Source organism: Colossoma macropomum, unplaced genomic scaffold, assembly GCF_904425465.1.
Source record: "Colossoma macropomum unplaced genomic scaffold, Colossoma_macropomum, whole genome shotgun sequence".
NCBI lineage: Eukaryota > Metazoa > Chordata > Actinopteri > Characiformes > Serrasalmidae > Colossoma > Colossoma macropomum.
In genome coordinates, this window is record NW_023494805.1 from 43917784 (window position 1) to 43933321 (window position 15538).

Consider the following 15538-nt stretch of genomic DNA (forward strand, 5'->3'; position numbering starts at 1 on the left):
AAACACCCCCTTGCGCTTCCACTAGCTGGCCACTTTATCAGAAACACCCCCTTGCGCTTCCACTAACTGGCCACTTTATTAGAAACACCTACCTTGTGCTTCCCCTAGTGGGCCACTTTATTAGAAACACCCCCTTGTTTTTCCACTAACTGGCCACTTTATTAGAAACAGGCATGGCCTGCTCTTCCACTAACTGGCCATTTTATTAGAAACACCCACCTTGTGCTTCCACTAACTGGCCACTTTATTAGAAACACCCACCTTGTGCTTCCACTAACTGGCCACTTTATTAGAAACACATTGATGAAGTTCTGGATGTTCTACAGTCTCTAATTGTACCTCAGCAAGGTGGAGCAACAAGGGAGGGTTCTCCGATAAAGAGGTTCCATTAAGCTGATTCGAATGACTAATGATATATTTATTAATCAGAAATGGATCACAGTTCATCACCTGTAACCTGGAAGTGGGATTCGGCCCGCTGATTGGCTGCTGCTATCTCTCACCTTTGCTGGGCCAAGTGTACGTCATCCCCCACAGTTATTTCTACTCCTACCCGTATTCCGGAAGTCCCCGCCCCTTTTCCCCGAGATTGGTTGAGAATAGTGGTGGCCTGTGGGCTAGTGGGCGTGACCTGTCGGAAAAGCGGTGGAAAATAAAACAACACCGGTTTGCGGGTCTGAGCGAGTCAGCGGCTCAGTCTGGAGACACAAAACTCCAAAAACTCCCCAGTTTTTTATCTGATGAGCTTTAAAAGTTTGTTTTAAGCCGCTTGAAGGGCAGCAGGACCAGCTCGGAGACCATGTGGGCCGCAGTGACTGACCGCTGCGACGCTTTTTTAAAGGAGAAAAACGTGTTCACAGACTTCTTAGCCAAACTGGAGGAGCGGACTGGAGTTCAGAGGCAGTACATCGTAGCAGGTACAGACAAAACATCACTTAAGTCTGTTTTCACCATTTAAATCCTCAAACCGAGCACTGTGATGCTCTTCTGTGCTTCTGTAAAGCTGAATATCGACGTTTCATCGTGTTTTTCAGAAAAAAACCGTCTTACATGTTGTAAATAAACACCTGCTGTGTCGTGTTCCTCCATTTTAGAGATGATATCAGTGTATTTGTGTAGTTTCCACCACTTAAAATGCCTCGTTAATATCACTAAGATGAGCTTTCTTAACGTGAGGCTTCTACTTATTCGAATTTTCCGGTCCACCTTAAGTGGTGTAGCAGTTACATTAGGCGCCTGAGCAGCCGCTGCGAGGATTACTGCAGTATTTAAGGTGGAACGGAAAAGTCAGATGAGCCAGCCCTGATTGACGATCGATAACTTCACTTATTTCTACTGTAAGTTTGTTTTCTGTGTTTTAAATGCGCTTTAAGGCTGTTCAGCTCCTCTTAACACAGCCCAACAATGATTCGACAGTAAACAAACACCTGTAATGTAGTTCATCGGTTTTAGAGCTGATATCAACATTCATGTCCTTTCCACCCGATTAAAATTCCTTTTTAATATCAAAACATGATTCGAGTTATGAATTCACTGCCTGATGACTGAGACACTGTTTTATGATAGTTTAGAGAACTTAAACTCCATTCATGGCGGAGGGATACATGCAGGGCGCTGTGAGGCAAAATAGTCCCCAAAGAAAACGTATTATTTCAGATTTTCCACTATTTTCCATCATCAACATTCCATATAAACTCAGAAGACTCGTGTAGGTTCACTGGTGGTTCTGGATAGTAAATAAAATGTCTAAATCTGTGTTGTAGTCATGGCGACCCCTGGTTCCCATCACCACCACTGTAAAGACATCTGAACCGTTTCACACCAAACCACTCTGAATCTCTCTGATTACATCTCACACTCTGAATTATGGGGGAATTTTGGGAAAATTAGTGAGATTGTCCTTCATGCCTCTGTACACGAATTTCAGCGTTATTTGTATTTTTCTTGTAGACGTTAACCAGATATCTGTTTATTGACTCTTGAAGACACTCAGATGTCATCATTAGTCAGGATGCGCCTCCCTAGTTCAAAATGTTATTGACGTCCAAATAAACCACACAAAATAATGGTGCTCGTCGGGTAAAGGCCTGTATTTTTATGACCCATGCAGATGTGCAGTGTCTCGAAGTGATGAACAAACTCGCCACTCACTCAGAAATGAGTACTAGGACTGAATGATTTGGGGAAAATATCTAATTGTGACTTATATTGTTTTAAAATGCAATTATTTTCTAAAAATTATGGTTCATCTGTGCCAAGAACACCAGAATATCCACTTTTTTCTGGTTTGAAGCTTGAAGCCCTGAATGCAGTTTGCTTGACTGCCAGTAAATTGTGGTTGTGATGTCACAACATATGGGCGTTTGCTTGCTTCTGATTGGTCTAACGCACCTACAGACAGGTCACAAGCTCTGAGTTATTAGGTAAAATTTCCCCACTTAAAACTTCAGACGACATTTTTGAAAATGTTGGCTATAATTTAAAAAATTGCTGCTCTTGCGATTTGAAAGTTGCGCTCTCTTAAATTGCAGTTTCAAAATGATTGTTTCACCCCTGATGAGTAACTTATCACGATAATGATGGCACACAGTCGTATCGTCCAGCCCGGCTCGTGTCCTCTGGAGCTAAACTGGCCCGTCCAGCCGTGCTGAGATACAGAAACACTGCAGCTTCTGTTTGTGCTGTTTATTCTGAGAGCAAAGGGCTGCGAGTTACTCAGTAATCGGCCTCAGCGGCTGATAAAGCTCATTATTCCACAGCGCTGTGGCCGGCAGGGCGAGGAGCCACTGCAGAGGAAGTTCTAGTGTTAAAATGAATGAAGAGCCTGTTCCAGTCTGAGCTTTGCATTAAAGGGCCCGTATCCTACGTTTTCCCCGTATTGTCTGTGCCGTCCACTCTTGATGTTTGTGTGATTTTATTTGCCAAATATGGTCACAGTTCATTTTTACACGACTCTCTATCCCTCAGAATTAACCAGGCTGCTTTTGTTACTGTACCTTTAAGACTGGTATATGTAAATGAGCTCTGTTCTGATTGGCTGGGCCTCATTCAAAAGCACAGTCCAGGCTGAAACTCTCCTTATAACGTCAGTGTGAGTAGGCTCCACCTCCTTGTTTCTACACTCACTGTCCACTTTATCAGCTCCACTGACCATTTAGTTTCACTTTGTAGTTCTACAGTTACAGACTGTAGTCCATCTGTTTCTCTGATACTTTGTTAGCCCCCTTTTACCCTGTTCTTCAGTGGTCAGGACCCCCATGGACCCTCACAGAGCAGGTACTGTTTGGGTGGTGGATCATTCTCAGCACTGCAGTAACACTGACGTGGTGGTGATGTGTTAGTGTGTGTTGTGCTGGTCTGAGTGGATCAGACACAGCAGTGCTGCTGGAGTTTTTAAACACCTCAGTGTCGCTGCTGGACTGAGAATAGTCCACCAACCAAAAATACCCAGCCCGCAGTGTCCTGTGGGCAGCGTCCTGTGACCACTGATGAAGGACTAGAGGATGACCAACACAAACTGTGCTGCAGCAGATGAGCTATCGTCTCTGACTTTACATCTACAAAGTGGACTGACAAGGTAGGAGTGTCTAATAGAGTGGACAGTGAGTGGACACAGTGTTTAAAAACTCCAGCAGCACTGCTGTGTCTGATCCACTCGTACCAGCACAACACACACTAACACACCAGCACCACGTCAGTGTTACTGCAGTGCTGAGAATGACCCACCACAGCTCTTCTCTGTGTCACAGCTCTGTGTTTGTGCCTCATGCTAATTCAGCGTGTCCGTCTCTTCGTCTCTGTCAGTGCTGTGTCCAGTCTGCGCTCTGTGCTAATTCAGCGTCCCTCCTGTCGTCTCTCACGTCTCCACGGCTGTAATTTCTGCTCTGACAGCTGGTCCTCGGGTTATTTTTACCGCCCTAACGTGTCCTCAAGTGTCTGAGCGCTCAGAGACGCCGAGCAGAGCAGCTTCAGCCCTTCGTTTGGCTGTTTTCACTGTTTTCACTGTTTCACCGTCTCTGCGTATCATTAAAGGGCTCATATCACAAAAAACTGAATTTCCTTCCCTTTAAAAAATAAAGAGGTTAAAATATGAAGTTTCACTTTTCAATCCTGATATGGAAACTGAGCTGCACGTACAGCCTGTTTTGAAGTCACTGTTTTTGTGACATCAGAAAAACCACCACAATTGCCTTTACCTGCCTATTCAGCCTACAGCAGTTTAGCCCCGCCCATTCACATTGACGTTATAAGGAGTGTTTCGGCTGCTTTTTGAATGAGAACAGAGCTCATTTACATATATCAGTCTTAAAGGCACAGTAACGAAAGCAAAAAGTTTGATTTTAAGGGATCATGCAAAAATTTATTATTATGATTTTATTGGTATATGAAACCTCACACGTGTTGTGAATGAACCTCAGGAGGGAAAAATAAATTATAATTAAATTATAATTAAAATGTGACCCATGGGCTCTTTAATATAAATTGAAACTGTACTAGTCGACAATTAAAGGGCCCATATCACTTATCATAATTCATTTTTACACAACCTTGTTATTCTTTTACAGTTAAACAGGCTGTTTTTCCTACTGTGCCTTTAAGACAGATGTATGTAAATGTTCTGTTCTGAAAAGCAGCTGGAACACTACTTATAATGTCGTAGTGAGTGGGCGGAGCTAAACTGCTATAGGCTTAACAGCTGGATGTATTTAAATGTGCTGGTTTTTGTGACATCACAGACACAATGAATTCAAAGCGCGCTGTGCAGCTCAGTTGACTGAAAGGTATGTTTTGAAACTTTAACAATGTTTACATACGACATCAAACGCTTTCATTAAAAAAAACACAGAAAATTCAGCTTTATTATTTTTGGGCCCTTTAAATCATTACATTGATTTTAACACTGAAAAATTTAACTACAGTTTAAATAAACATTCAGTTTTTACCAGAATCATTAACAGTTTGATTATCATTGGGTTCTATAGTGCTGTGTACCATTAAAGGGCCCATCTCCTCCAGTTTCCCCCGATGTTATTGTCTCCTCCTGGGGTCCACTCGAAACAACTGGAACAGATTTATGTACCAACAGCAGTCATAATAGATTTTATATGACTGCACCCTTAAAAAGGTGGTTCTTCAAGGGTGAAGATAGTGGTTCTATATAGAACCATGAACACTTAAAGAGCATGCAGATGGATCTTTTAGTGATCATGGTTCTCTACAGAACCACTGTTGTGGGTTTTCCAGCCTGTCCTGTATTGAGCTTCATTTAGAAAGCAGTTTGGACTGAAACACTCCTTATAACTTCAGTGTGAGTGGACGGGCTAAAGTGCTGTAGGCTGAGTAGGCGGGTTTATGTAAACGTGCTGGTTTTTGCAGGTTAGTTTCCGTATATCAGGGCTCGATCTTTTTTCCCAACTTGCCCAAAAGGGCAGGCGACCTGAAAGTTCACTGTTCCAAACAATCTTTGTATTTTAAAGTGTCATTTAAATATAAATAAGCACATCATGCTTAAATAAACAGGATCACCATGATAACTTAATGATTTGAAACCGGCTTCATTGTTCATCCGTCGTATGTCCAGCGGCTCAGAGACGCTGTCGGCTTTTTCACTGATACACACACAATATTTCATTTCATTTCATTTGCAGCATTTGGCAGAAACTCTCATCTAGACTGACTTACAGTTTGATCTTTTTACACAGGAAGGTGAAGGTAGTGTTAGGAGTCTCGCTCAAGGACTCTGATTGGTGTAGTGTAGGGCGCTTGGCAGGGGAGGGATCGAACCCCTGTATGCAGTGTGGCAGTGGCGTTACCCACTACACTATATCAACACTATACCAACCCCAACTCCAACACCAACCAATGTGAGAGTCTTATCGTCACACTCGAGCGGCTGTTTCTTTACAGACCATCTCAGACACAGGGGGTCGAAATCGGCCCATGAGGGAACGAAGCTGCGGACACACTTTGCTGTGAAGTCGTGCTTCGCCGACATTTTCCTGCGCTCCTCACTGTGACGTCACTTCTCAACACAGAATACCGCTGGCTTGTTTCATGCTAATGGAGAAGATCTTTGTTTGCATGTCGAGGGTTTAAACATTGAAGTGAACTGAGTTTGAGCTTCAGTTACGCTGTTCTGTAAAACACTGTCCACCAACACCAACAGGAACCTCCCCACCCGGGCTGCTGTCCAGATGTCACATTTTGATTGCCCTGGGCGTTCGGGCATCGTTACTGTTGACCCCTGCATGTATAGACTGTCTGGACTGTGTTTATTGTTTTTACTTTAAGAAACTGTAGTCAGTCTTTTTGTTATATGGACCCTTTAAAGGCCGCACAGACAGCAGGGCTGACGCTGCAGAGCTTATCAAGTGTGTTTAAGTGCAGATAAAAGGCGGTTGGCTGTAATTTGACTATGTAAATATGTAAATGACGAAGCGCTGAGCCGGTTTTTCCTCTTTCTGCTCTCAGAGTTTAGCGGCTCTTTAATGCTGCTCAGAACTCGGCAGTGAAACGTGAAGCCGAGCTCAGCGTTATAGAGGAATCTGTCACTGAGCTGAAACATGACACACACACACACACACACACACTTACACACACACACACACACACACACACACACACACACACACACACACACACACTTACACACACACACACACACACACACACACACTTACACACACACACACACACACACACACACACACTTACACACACACACTTACACACACACACACACACTTACACAGACACACTTACACACACACACACACACACACACACACACTTACACACACACGCTTACACACACACACTTACACACACACACACACACACACACACACACACACACACACACACACACACACACAGACATGTGACCCACTTCATATACAAACCGATCACTCCCCTCTCCTCACTATGGAAACCATTAAAGGGCCCCACTGTTAGAAATAAAGTTTCTGTTCAGGTACATTTTTCATTCATCAAGGTACAAACAGTGTAAATGTTCCCTCAAAGCTCCAACAGTGGTTTTAAGGTCTGATTGTGAACCTTAAATACGTTTTTCCAGGTGAAAAGTTCGTATTTGTACCTTTTCATAACCGAATGTTTTAAACAGAACAGTAAAATAAAAGCCTGGAGACGAGACGGGGTGTGTGGAGTCAGTACAGCTTAGAACATATCATTTCAGTGGATTATGGTTCAGTTATGTTCCCTGACTAAAGGTACTGAGATGGACCCTTGAGGGTTCCACTCCAGTGACAGTTTAGTACCTTTAATTCTGAGAGTGGAGCACAACCCTTTAATCATGCAAAGTGTTCCGTGAGTGTTCATGGTTCTATATAGAACCATTTTCTTTACTAAAGAACCCTTGAAGAACCATATACAGAACCATATACAACACATTCTTCATCAATCTGAAGAACCATTTCACCATGCAAAGAACCAGTGAGTGTTCACGGTTCTATATAGAACTGTTGTCCATAATAAGGAACTCTTGAAGAACCATGTTTTAAAGAGTGAACCAAAACCGTCATAATTCACTTCCTGCACGACTCCTTAATGAATAAAGGGGCGGGCACTGACTTTTACACAGCGTGGTATGTAAATGAGCTCTGTTCTGGTTGGCCGCCCTGCATTACATCAACTAGAGTGGGTGGTGCTAAACTGCTGTAGACCGGATAGGAGGATGTATGTAAACATGACATCACAGAGACAGATCAGCATTAGTTTGGACTGTATGAACGGAACCTTATAGAAAACGTTCTCATACGAATCAGAGAAGCAGGAGAGCAAATGAGGTTCCTGCTTTGGTCCTTTAACGCTGTTTGTTTGCTGAGTGTGTGTGAGGCTGCTGGTCTCTGTGGGTCAGGTAAATGTGCTCTGATCCTGTTTGGACAGTTTCAGGTGTTCCTCGGGGGCGGAGCCTGATGTTTGATGTGATGGGGGGGTGGGGGATTAACAATTGTGCTGCAGGTAAAAACAAACACTGAGAGAATAAATGCTGCACTTAAAGGAGCTCCAGTGATATTAAATACATTTGAAGGATAAATCTAAATAATCATAAACACACGTTCACCATTAAAGCCTAACAGAACCAAATCTACAAGCTTGTTTACACCTTCCTTTAGCATTTTAGTATCTGGATTAGGGCTGAGACTAATGATTACTTCTGTAATCTCTTAATCTGTCAACTGTTTCTCAGATTAATCAACTAATCTAACAGTTATGGTCCTGTTTCAGTGAAATGAATGATACATTTATTGCTATATAGAAATAAAAAAGAAAACTTCTAGCTGTTTGTTTTTGTTCCTGTTTCTGTTAGACACAAATTATAACATACAGAAATATGTAATCATAAATATAATGCCTCTAGGTGTTTATTAAAGTGTTCTAACTCTCATTTTATCCCTGATAATTTGAAAATGATATCGCAGATTCAGCTCTGACCAGAAGAGGGAGCCTTCACTGACTCTGCCTATAGCGTTCATCTCTCTCTGTCTCTCTCTGTCTCTGTCTGTCTGTCTCTCTCTCTCTCTCTCTCTCTCTCTCTCTCTCTCTCTCTCTCTCTCTCTCTCTCTGTAGGTGCAGGGTCCTTCCTTGCGTTGTATCTGTTATTTGGTTACGGTGCGTCTCTTCTCTGCAACCTGATTGGCTTTGTGTATCCTGCGTACGCTTCGTAAGTAAACAGTAAATATATTCATATATATTCAATACGTAGATCTGTGATATACAGTTCAGAAACAGTTCAGGAGGAGTAAGAAGTGCTCTATAATGTTCATATGATCCACACAGTCACTCTGACAGATTGTAATACACTACAGGAAGTGTAGGGGGCGATACGGCTTCTACTGTTTCATTTAAAAAGCTCTATAATGTTCATATGATCCACACAGTCACTCTGACAGACTGTAATACACTACAGGAAGCGTAGGGGGCGAAGGTGCAGTAAACTGTGTGCTGTCTGTGTTTGTGCAGTATTAAAGCCATAGAGAGTCGTGCTAAGGAGGATGATACGCAGTGGCTGACCTACTGGGTGGTGTACGGACTCTTCAGCGTGGCCGAGTTCTTCTCCGACATTTTCCTCTTCTGGTTCCCCTTCTACTACGCCGGAAAGGTGAGCCCACTGCTGGACGCTGGTTATGAGCTGTAGAGTCGCCCCTGTGGGGTTGTCACTGTGGAGGCTTCTGAGGCAGCTGATTTGAACACACTTTAAAGCTTTAAAGGCAGCCAGAAATAAAAACTGACCATTTTTAATATTGTTAGTTTGTGTTTCTGGTCATATTAGCACAATTAATCAGATCAAATCATTGATAAGACTAAATTCTTCTTTTTGCATCAATGTAGTGACTTAATCTCAGCCTCTAAAACGTTTCCAACCTTTTTTTTTTTTAATGATGTCACCTTATTAACATCACACACAGACTTTAAAAGAAGGTCCGTCTCGATGTTTCGGCCTCAAATGATCTCAGAATCAACATCACACTGATGAAGATGTGATACAGTAGTAGATAATTCACTCTCATCCTCAGAGACGCTCCTTCAGTTTAGACTGAGTTCTCTTTGATTCTCTTTCAATCGTCAGATTCATACAGGATGTTCTGTGTGCAGTTACACTTTTCCACCAGAGGGGTCTCCAAATCCCCAAAACGTACACAGTGTAGCTTCACAGGGGAATCTCGCCTCTGAATTAGTTTTTTAGTTTTGTTATGATTGCCTCTCTGATACACCAACACTGACGACACGTTTACTAAGATACACATTTTTAGCTCAAACGGCAGTGCTGCGTGTTATTAGAGTCAAGCATTTCAGACCAAATTTGGTCTAAAATCAAGCATGCAAGCTTTGTACCATTTCTTTTTTTACTTTCGTAGTGTGTGTTTTATTTTGTTTTTACTTTGTTAATGAATTTTAGAAAAGGAAGGTTTGGTTTGATTAAAATGAACCCAGGTGCAGTTGGTCTGTAAGTGCAGTTCTTTAGAACACTACAGTAAGAACCCGGAGAACCAATTAAGCGGATGAAGACCCCCCTGAGGAGGGCGCTCTCATTCCACTTCCGAACCGAAGCGATTCAGTTGAAATGTGAATGCAAAACAGCAAAAATGATTCATTTCTGATGCTGTTTGCTCACATTCTTCATGAGCTCAGAGTCAGAAACCACAGGACCGGCGTTCAGGCAGCCATGGAAATCCTGGAATGTAGAAATTCAGTTTTCCAGGCTTGAAAAAGTTACGGGAAATAGTATGTGCTGGAATTTTCTGGAAGTCAAGTAGAGTTAGCATCACTGTAATTTGAGTCATATAAGAATGTAGATCAAATCAAGGCTGTTTATGGAAATTCAGATTTGTGATCACCTGCTGGATGTTTCTGTGGGAGTTTTGTGACTGAGAGCCGCTAAAAGGAACTAATCTGTGAATCCGGTTCTTTCTTATCAGCACCATCTGAAGACCTGCATGATGGTGAAATTGTCAACCTTGATTACTCTGTAATGATGCTGTCAATCAAACTAAGGCAATAGAGGTCTGTTTCAGTCTGTTTATTTATTTATTGGACAGAATAATACAGATAAACACTGTTAAATGAAGATGTATGAGTTTGTACTGTAGTATATGGGGCGTCTAGTCAAAGCTGGAGTTATTTACAGTGATAAACACCAGAAATATCTTAATTAATACACATTCTTTTGGTTTTGTGGTTGGTTGTTTATATTTTCAGTTCAGTAGATGTTTTAAAGGAATGCTGTCGGTCCTGAGCTGAGATGTGCCAACCTGTCCCGGTGATTTCTGCAGTAATTCATTGGAAATTTGTGGTTTTAGTTGATTGCACAACACAGATTTCGTCAGTATGAGGGCCAAGCGTTCAGTGATCTGGACTAAAGTACATTAGCTTAGCTGAAAACAGTAACAAGCTGAATTTAGTCTGTTTATAAAGCAGGATTTCTTAGTTAGCCGGCTAATTTAAGGCTAAAGAGTTCTCCAAAATAAAAGTCCTATAACTCTCCTTTTACTGGACTTAAAATAAATAAAATAACAAATCACCAAGTCTACAACTGGACAACATTTAGCCTTACAAACGCCTGCTACTGTGTTCGGCTATGCTACTGTACTTTAGTCCATGTTTATAGTTAGCAGTGAGTCATACAGAGTCAGACTATTAGAGACACTGAACAGCTCCTCACACTCTGAAGGAGAGCGAGTGATGATTTGGGTGTGCAGTTAGCACTATGCTAACTGCTAACAGAGGCTAACATTAGATGTTAGCTGTTGTTAGCTGTGTTAGCCCCGTAGCTGCAGTGCTAAAACTAAAGAACCAAACACGTCCTGGCTGATCTAAATCGGTCTGAATCTAACCTAGCGCTACTCAAACAGAGGTCAGGCGGTTCCACGGGGTCTTCAGTGAAAATCATTAGGCCAGAACATTTATTCGAGAACATTTTTAAAGCCTTTAAGGTGAGTTTCTTTATACAACATCTTTCATAGGCTGTGGCCATTAAAGTGCCTTACAAACGAGAAAATACAAAGATAATTCAAATAAAACATAAACATGATTAAAACATGATGAAATATCATTACATTTGTATTAATACATTATAAAAGTGACAAAATTAATCGTTATATTAAAAATCAAATAGAAAATGGGCCAATATTATAGAGAACCAGCCTTGTTGCACCTCTGCTGTAAGGTGACTAAACTCTGGGTGTAAATGTAGTCTGGCTGTGAGATTTCCAGCGTTTGTAAGAGTGAACAGATGAAATTACTGTGTAATTCTTACAGCAGAGTTGAATTACATCTTGTTGCACCGGATACAATTACAAACATTCACCTTTTTCAAAATAAGAGTTTGCTGTAGTATGTAAGTATTGTTGAAGTTTCCAAGCGTTCCATTAATCTGATACACTGTGATTATTATGAGCTGGAGCATGACTGAAGATAAAAAGGTCCATTCAGGTGATTTTAAGCCTGTTCTCTGCTCCGGCTCCTCCTCCAGTGCGTGTTCCTGCTGTGGTGCATGGCCCCCGTCTCCTGGAACGGCTCTCAGATCATCTACACTCGGCTGGTTCGGCCTTTCTTCCTCAAACACGAGGCTGCGTTCGACTCAGTGGTGAAGGACCTGAGCGGAAAGGCCAAGAGTGCAGCTCAGGCCGCGGCTGCAGAAGGTAAAACATCTCAGTATCTGCCTCTGATCACAGTCTCAGTCCGTGACTCACTTCCTCTCACGTTTATGGCTTTATGGTAATAACACACTGACCTTTGAGCGTTTTGAGCAAGAGCTTCAAAGAGGAATGTAATGATGGGTGTTTATAAAAGGCAAGAAAAGCCGGACTGATGAAAAAAACATGAACACGTAATCAAATTAACAGTAAAAATGTGAGTCAGGCTGCTGTGACTGATGTAAAAAAGGTCAAACTAAAGTGTGATACACTGTGAGTTGTGAATACTGTGAGAGCGCCCCCTGCTGTTTATCAGAGCGTCGCCCCTCCCCAGTTTCAGTCTCCATTTCCCAAACTCTTTAGCCGAGCGCGCTAACGTTACTCCTCCTAATAAACAGACACACGTTCAGCTCCGCCTCCTCATTATTCACCACCATCACTGTGATATTTCATCATCAACATTAACACACGAAGGTGATCAGAGGGGCGGTGGAGATCGAGTCTGCAGCGTCTGAGAGTTTTAGAGAGGACACTCCTACCTTGTCAGTCCACCTTGTAGATGTAAAGTCAGAGACGATAGCTCATCTGCTGCTGCACAGTTTGTGTTGGTCATCCTCAAGTCCTTCATCAGTGGTCACAGGACGCTGTCTGCTGGATATTTTTGGTTGGTGGACTATTCTCAGTCCAGCAGCGACACTGAGGTGTTTAAAAACTCCAGCAGCACTGCTGTGTCTGATCCACTCAGACCAGCGCAACACACACTAACACACCACCACCACGTCAGTGTTACTGCAGTGCTGAGAATGATCCACCACCCAAATAGTACCTGCTCTGTGAGGGTCCATGGGGGTCCTGACCACTGAAGAACAGGGTAACAAAGTATGCAGAGAAACAGATGGACTACAGTCTGTAACTGTAGAGCTACAGAGTGAAACTATACGGTCAGTGGAGCTGATAAGATGGACAATGAGCGTAGAAACAAGGAGGTGGTCAGAATGTTATGCCTGATCGGTGTATTTATACACACACACTCACTGAGCACTTTATTAGGAACACCTCCTCATATCTACACTCCTGGAACACACTATTGATTTTTAACATTGATAATGATTAACTCTTGAATCTCAGTGATTAATCTTTGTCCCTCTTTCTTTTTCAGGCTTTAACTTGATGGCAGACGATAAGAACAAATGACTCTGCGGACGTGACATGAAGATGATGATGCTGTTTAGATGTTTTCTCACCTGGGTGCCTTTGATTCCCTCCAAACACATTTCATTTCGTTTAATCTGCCTTTGTAACCTTTCTAACAGACGCGCTGTCCGGCTGTCCTGACTCTCTCTGGAGGAAATGCACACAGAACTGTAGTTAATGTGAAGCTGTAACTGAGCCTGACGGAGCGGCGGCTGAGCTGAGACAGCAGGTGTTTCCAGATTCATCTCAGTGTGAACTTTATTGTTGATGTACATGTTTGTGTTGCATTCGCCCCATAAAACTCAGCACAGTCTGACCTGTGAGATGAGCTCTTTATTCCTCAGTCTGTGTTATTAATAAGATTAAAGATTAAAAATGTGCAAGAAACCAGTTCACCTCAAAATATCTTCATACCTGTATAAATAACAGGTTCCTGCTGTCTGTTATGAAGGCACTTGGGACTTGTAGTCCATTTGTAGTTTTCATTCTGTAGTGCTGAAGGTAACCACTAGAGGGAGACAAACTCATTTGTCATCACTGCATCTCCATCTGAATGACACTCAGCTGAAAATCACTGACCATAAAGACCATAAAGCATTTCTCACTTAGCTGGCTAATTTAAGCCTGAATGAAGAATTCTCCAAAATAAAAGTTCCCTAACTCTCCGTCTACTGGACTTTGTGTTTAAAATAAATAAAATAACAAATAAATAAATAAAATAAATTAAAACAATCCTCCTCCTTACACCAAGTCCAGACAAAACCAGACAAAAAAAGACAACTAGACAAAAGTCCACACAAAATGTAGCCTTTCTGCTTATTCTGTGAGTGTGTGTCTGTGTGAGTGTGTCTGTGTGAGTGTGTGTGTGTGTGTGTGTGAGTGGGTGAGTGTGGGTGAGTGTGTGTGTGTATGAGTAAGAGTGTGTGGGTGAGTGTGAGTGGGTGAGTGTGGGTGAGTGTGTGTGTGTATGAGTAAGAGTGTGTGTGTGAGTGTGAGTGTGTGTGTGTGGGTGAGTGTGGGTGAGTGTGTGTGTGTGTATGAGTAAGAGTGTGTGTGTGTGTATGAGTAAAAGTGTGGGTGAGTGTGTGTGTGTGTGAGTGTGTCTGTGTGAGTGTGTGTGTGTGTGTGTGTGTCAGTGTGTGTTATCTTAACCATTTCCTGCTGTCTCCTTGAGGAATTCCAGTATTTACAGTTACCACCCATCACCTGCTTTATCCAATCAATACTTCACTGAACCGATCAGGTGACTGAACTGAACAGATCTGTGTGCTGCCTGGAGAGCAGTGAGAATACAGAACTTACTATTATTAAAAACCAATTATAATAATTAGTACTATAATAAGTAGTACTATTAGTACTATTATAACTGGTTCATACTAATTATTATTATTATTATTATTATTATTATTATTATTTAATTGTTTAATACTGATCTCAAACATAAAATAGAGTGGAAAGATAGAGACAGAAAGAAAGGCAGAGAGAGAAAAAAGGATACAGAGAGACTAGAGAGAAAGAGATAAAGAAAGATAAAAAGAGTAGAGGGATAGATACAGAAAGAATAGAGCAAGAGAGAATAGAAAGAGATATATATATATAGAGAGAGAGATAAAGAGTAGAGAGAGGGAGATACAGAGAGAGAAAGAGAGATAAAGAGAGTAGATAGAGGGAGAGGGTGAGAGATACAGAGTGAGTAGAGAGAGGGAGTAGAAAGAGGGAGAGAGATACAGAGAAAGAATAGAGAGAGAGAGAGTAGCTGCTGTAGTGGATCTTCTTCACTGTAGAATTCTTCAGGATGCTGGTTTAGCTCAGCATCAGCACCACTGCAGGTAAGAGCATCTCTCCACCCCTCCACCCCTCCATTCATTCATCCATCCATACACCCATCCCTCCATTCATCCCTTCATCCCTCCATCCACTCAGCAGTGTGTGTGTTCTAGTATGACTCACTGCTCTGGAGCACACACACACACACACACACACACACACAGAGCCGCTGATATGAATGAGAGCGCACGAGCTAACAGAGCTAATGCTACAAGCTGTTTTACACTGTTTCACACGGGCGCGTGCGGATGAGCAGAGCAGCGCGGTTGTTTGTGTTTACTTGTTTGTGTGTTTATTTTCTGACTGTCGCTCTGTGTGAATGGCGTTAGCGCTCCTCAATGAAACGTGCTGCTTTAATACAC

At 42.2% G+C, this 15538-nt stretch overlaps 1 protein-coding gene across 1 annotated transcript; it reads left to right on the forward strand.

Moving 5' to 3' along the window:
- The first annotated feature begins 638 nt into the window (after positions 1 to 638).
- zgc:101744 (uncharacterized protein LOC541409 homolog) lies at positions 639 to 13736 on the forward strand. Its single transcript, XM_036597072.1, has 5 exons — positions 639 to 917; positions 8590 to 8683; positions 8983 to 9121; positions 11993 to 12161; positions 13315 to 13736. Exons 1-5 carry the CDS (start codon positions 800 to 802, stop codon positions 13347 to 13349), a joined length of 555 nt encoding a protein of 184 aa, XP_036452965.1. The 5' UTR covers positions 639 to 799; the 3' UTR covers positions 13350 to 13736.
- The last annotated feature ends 1802 nt before the right edge of the window (positions 13737 to 15538 follow it).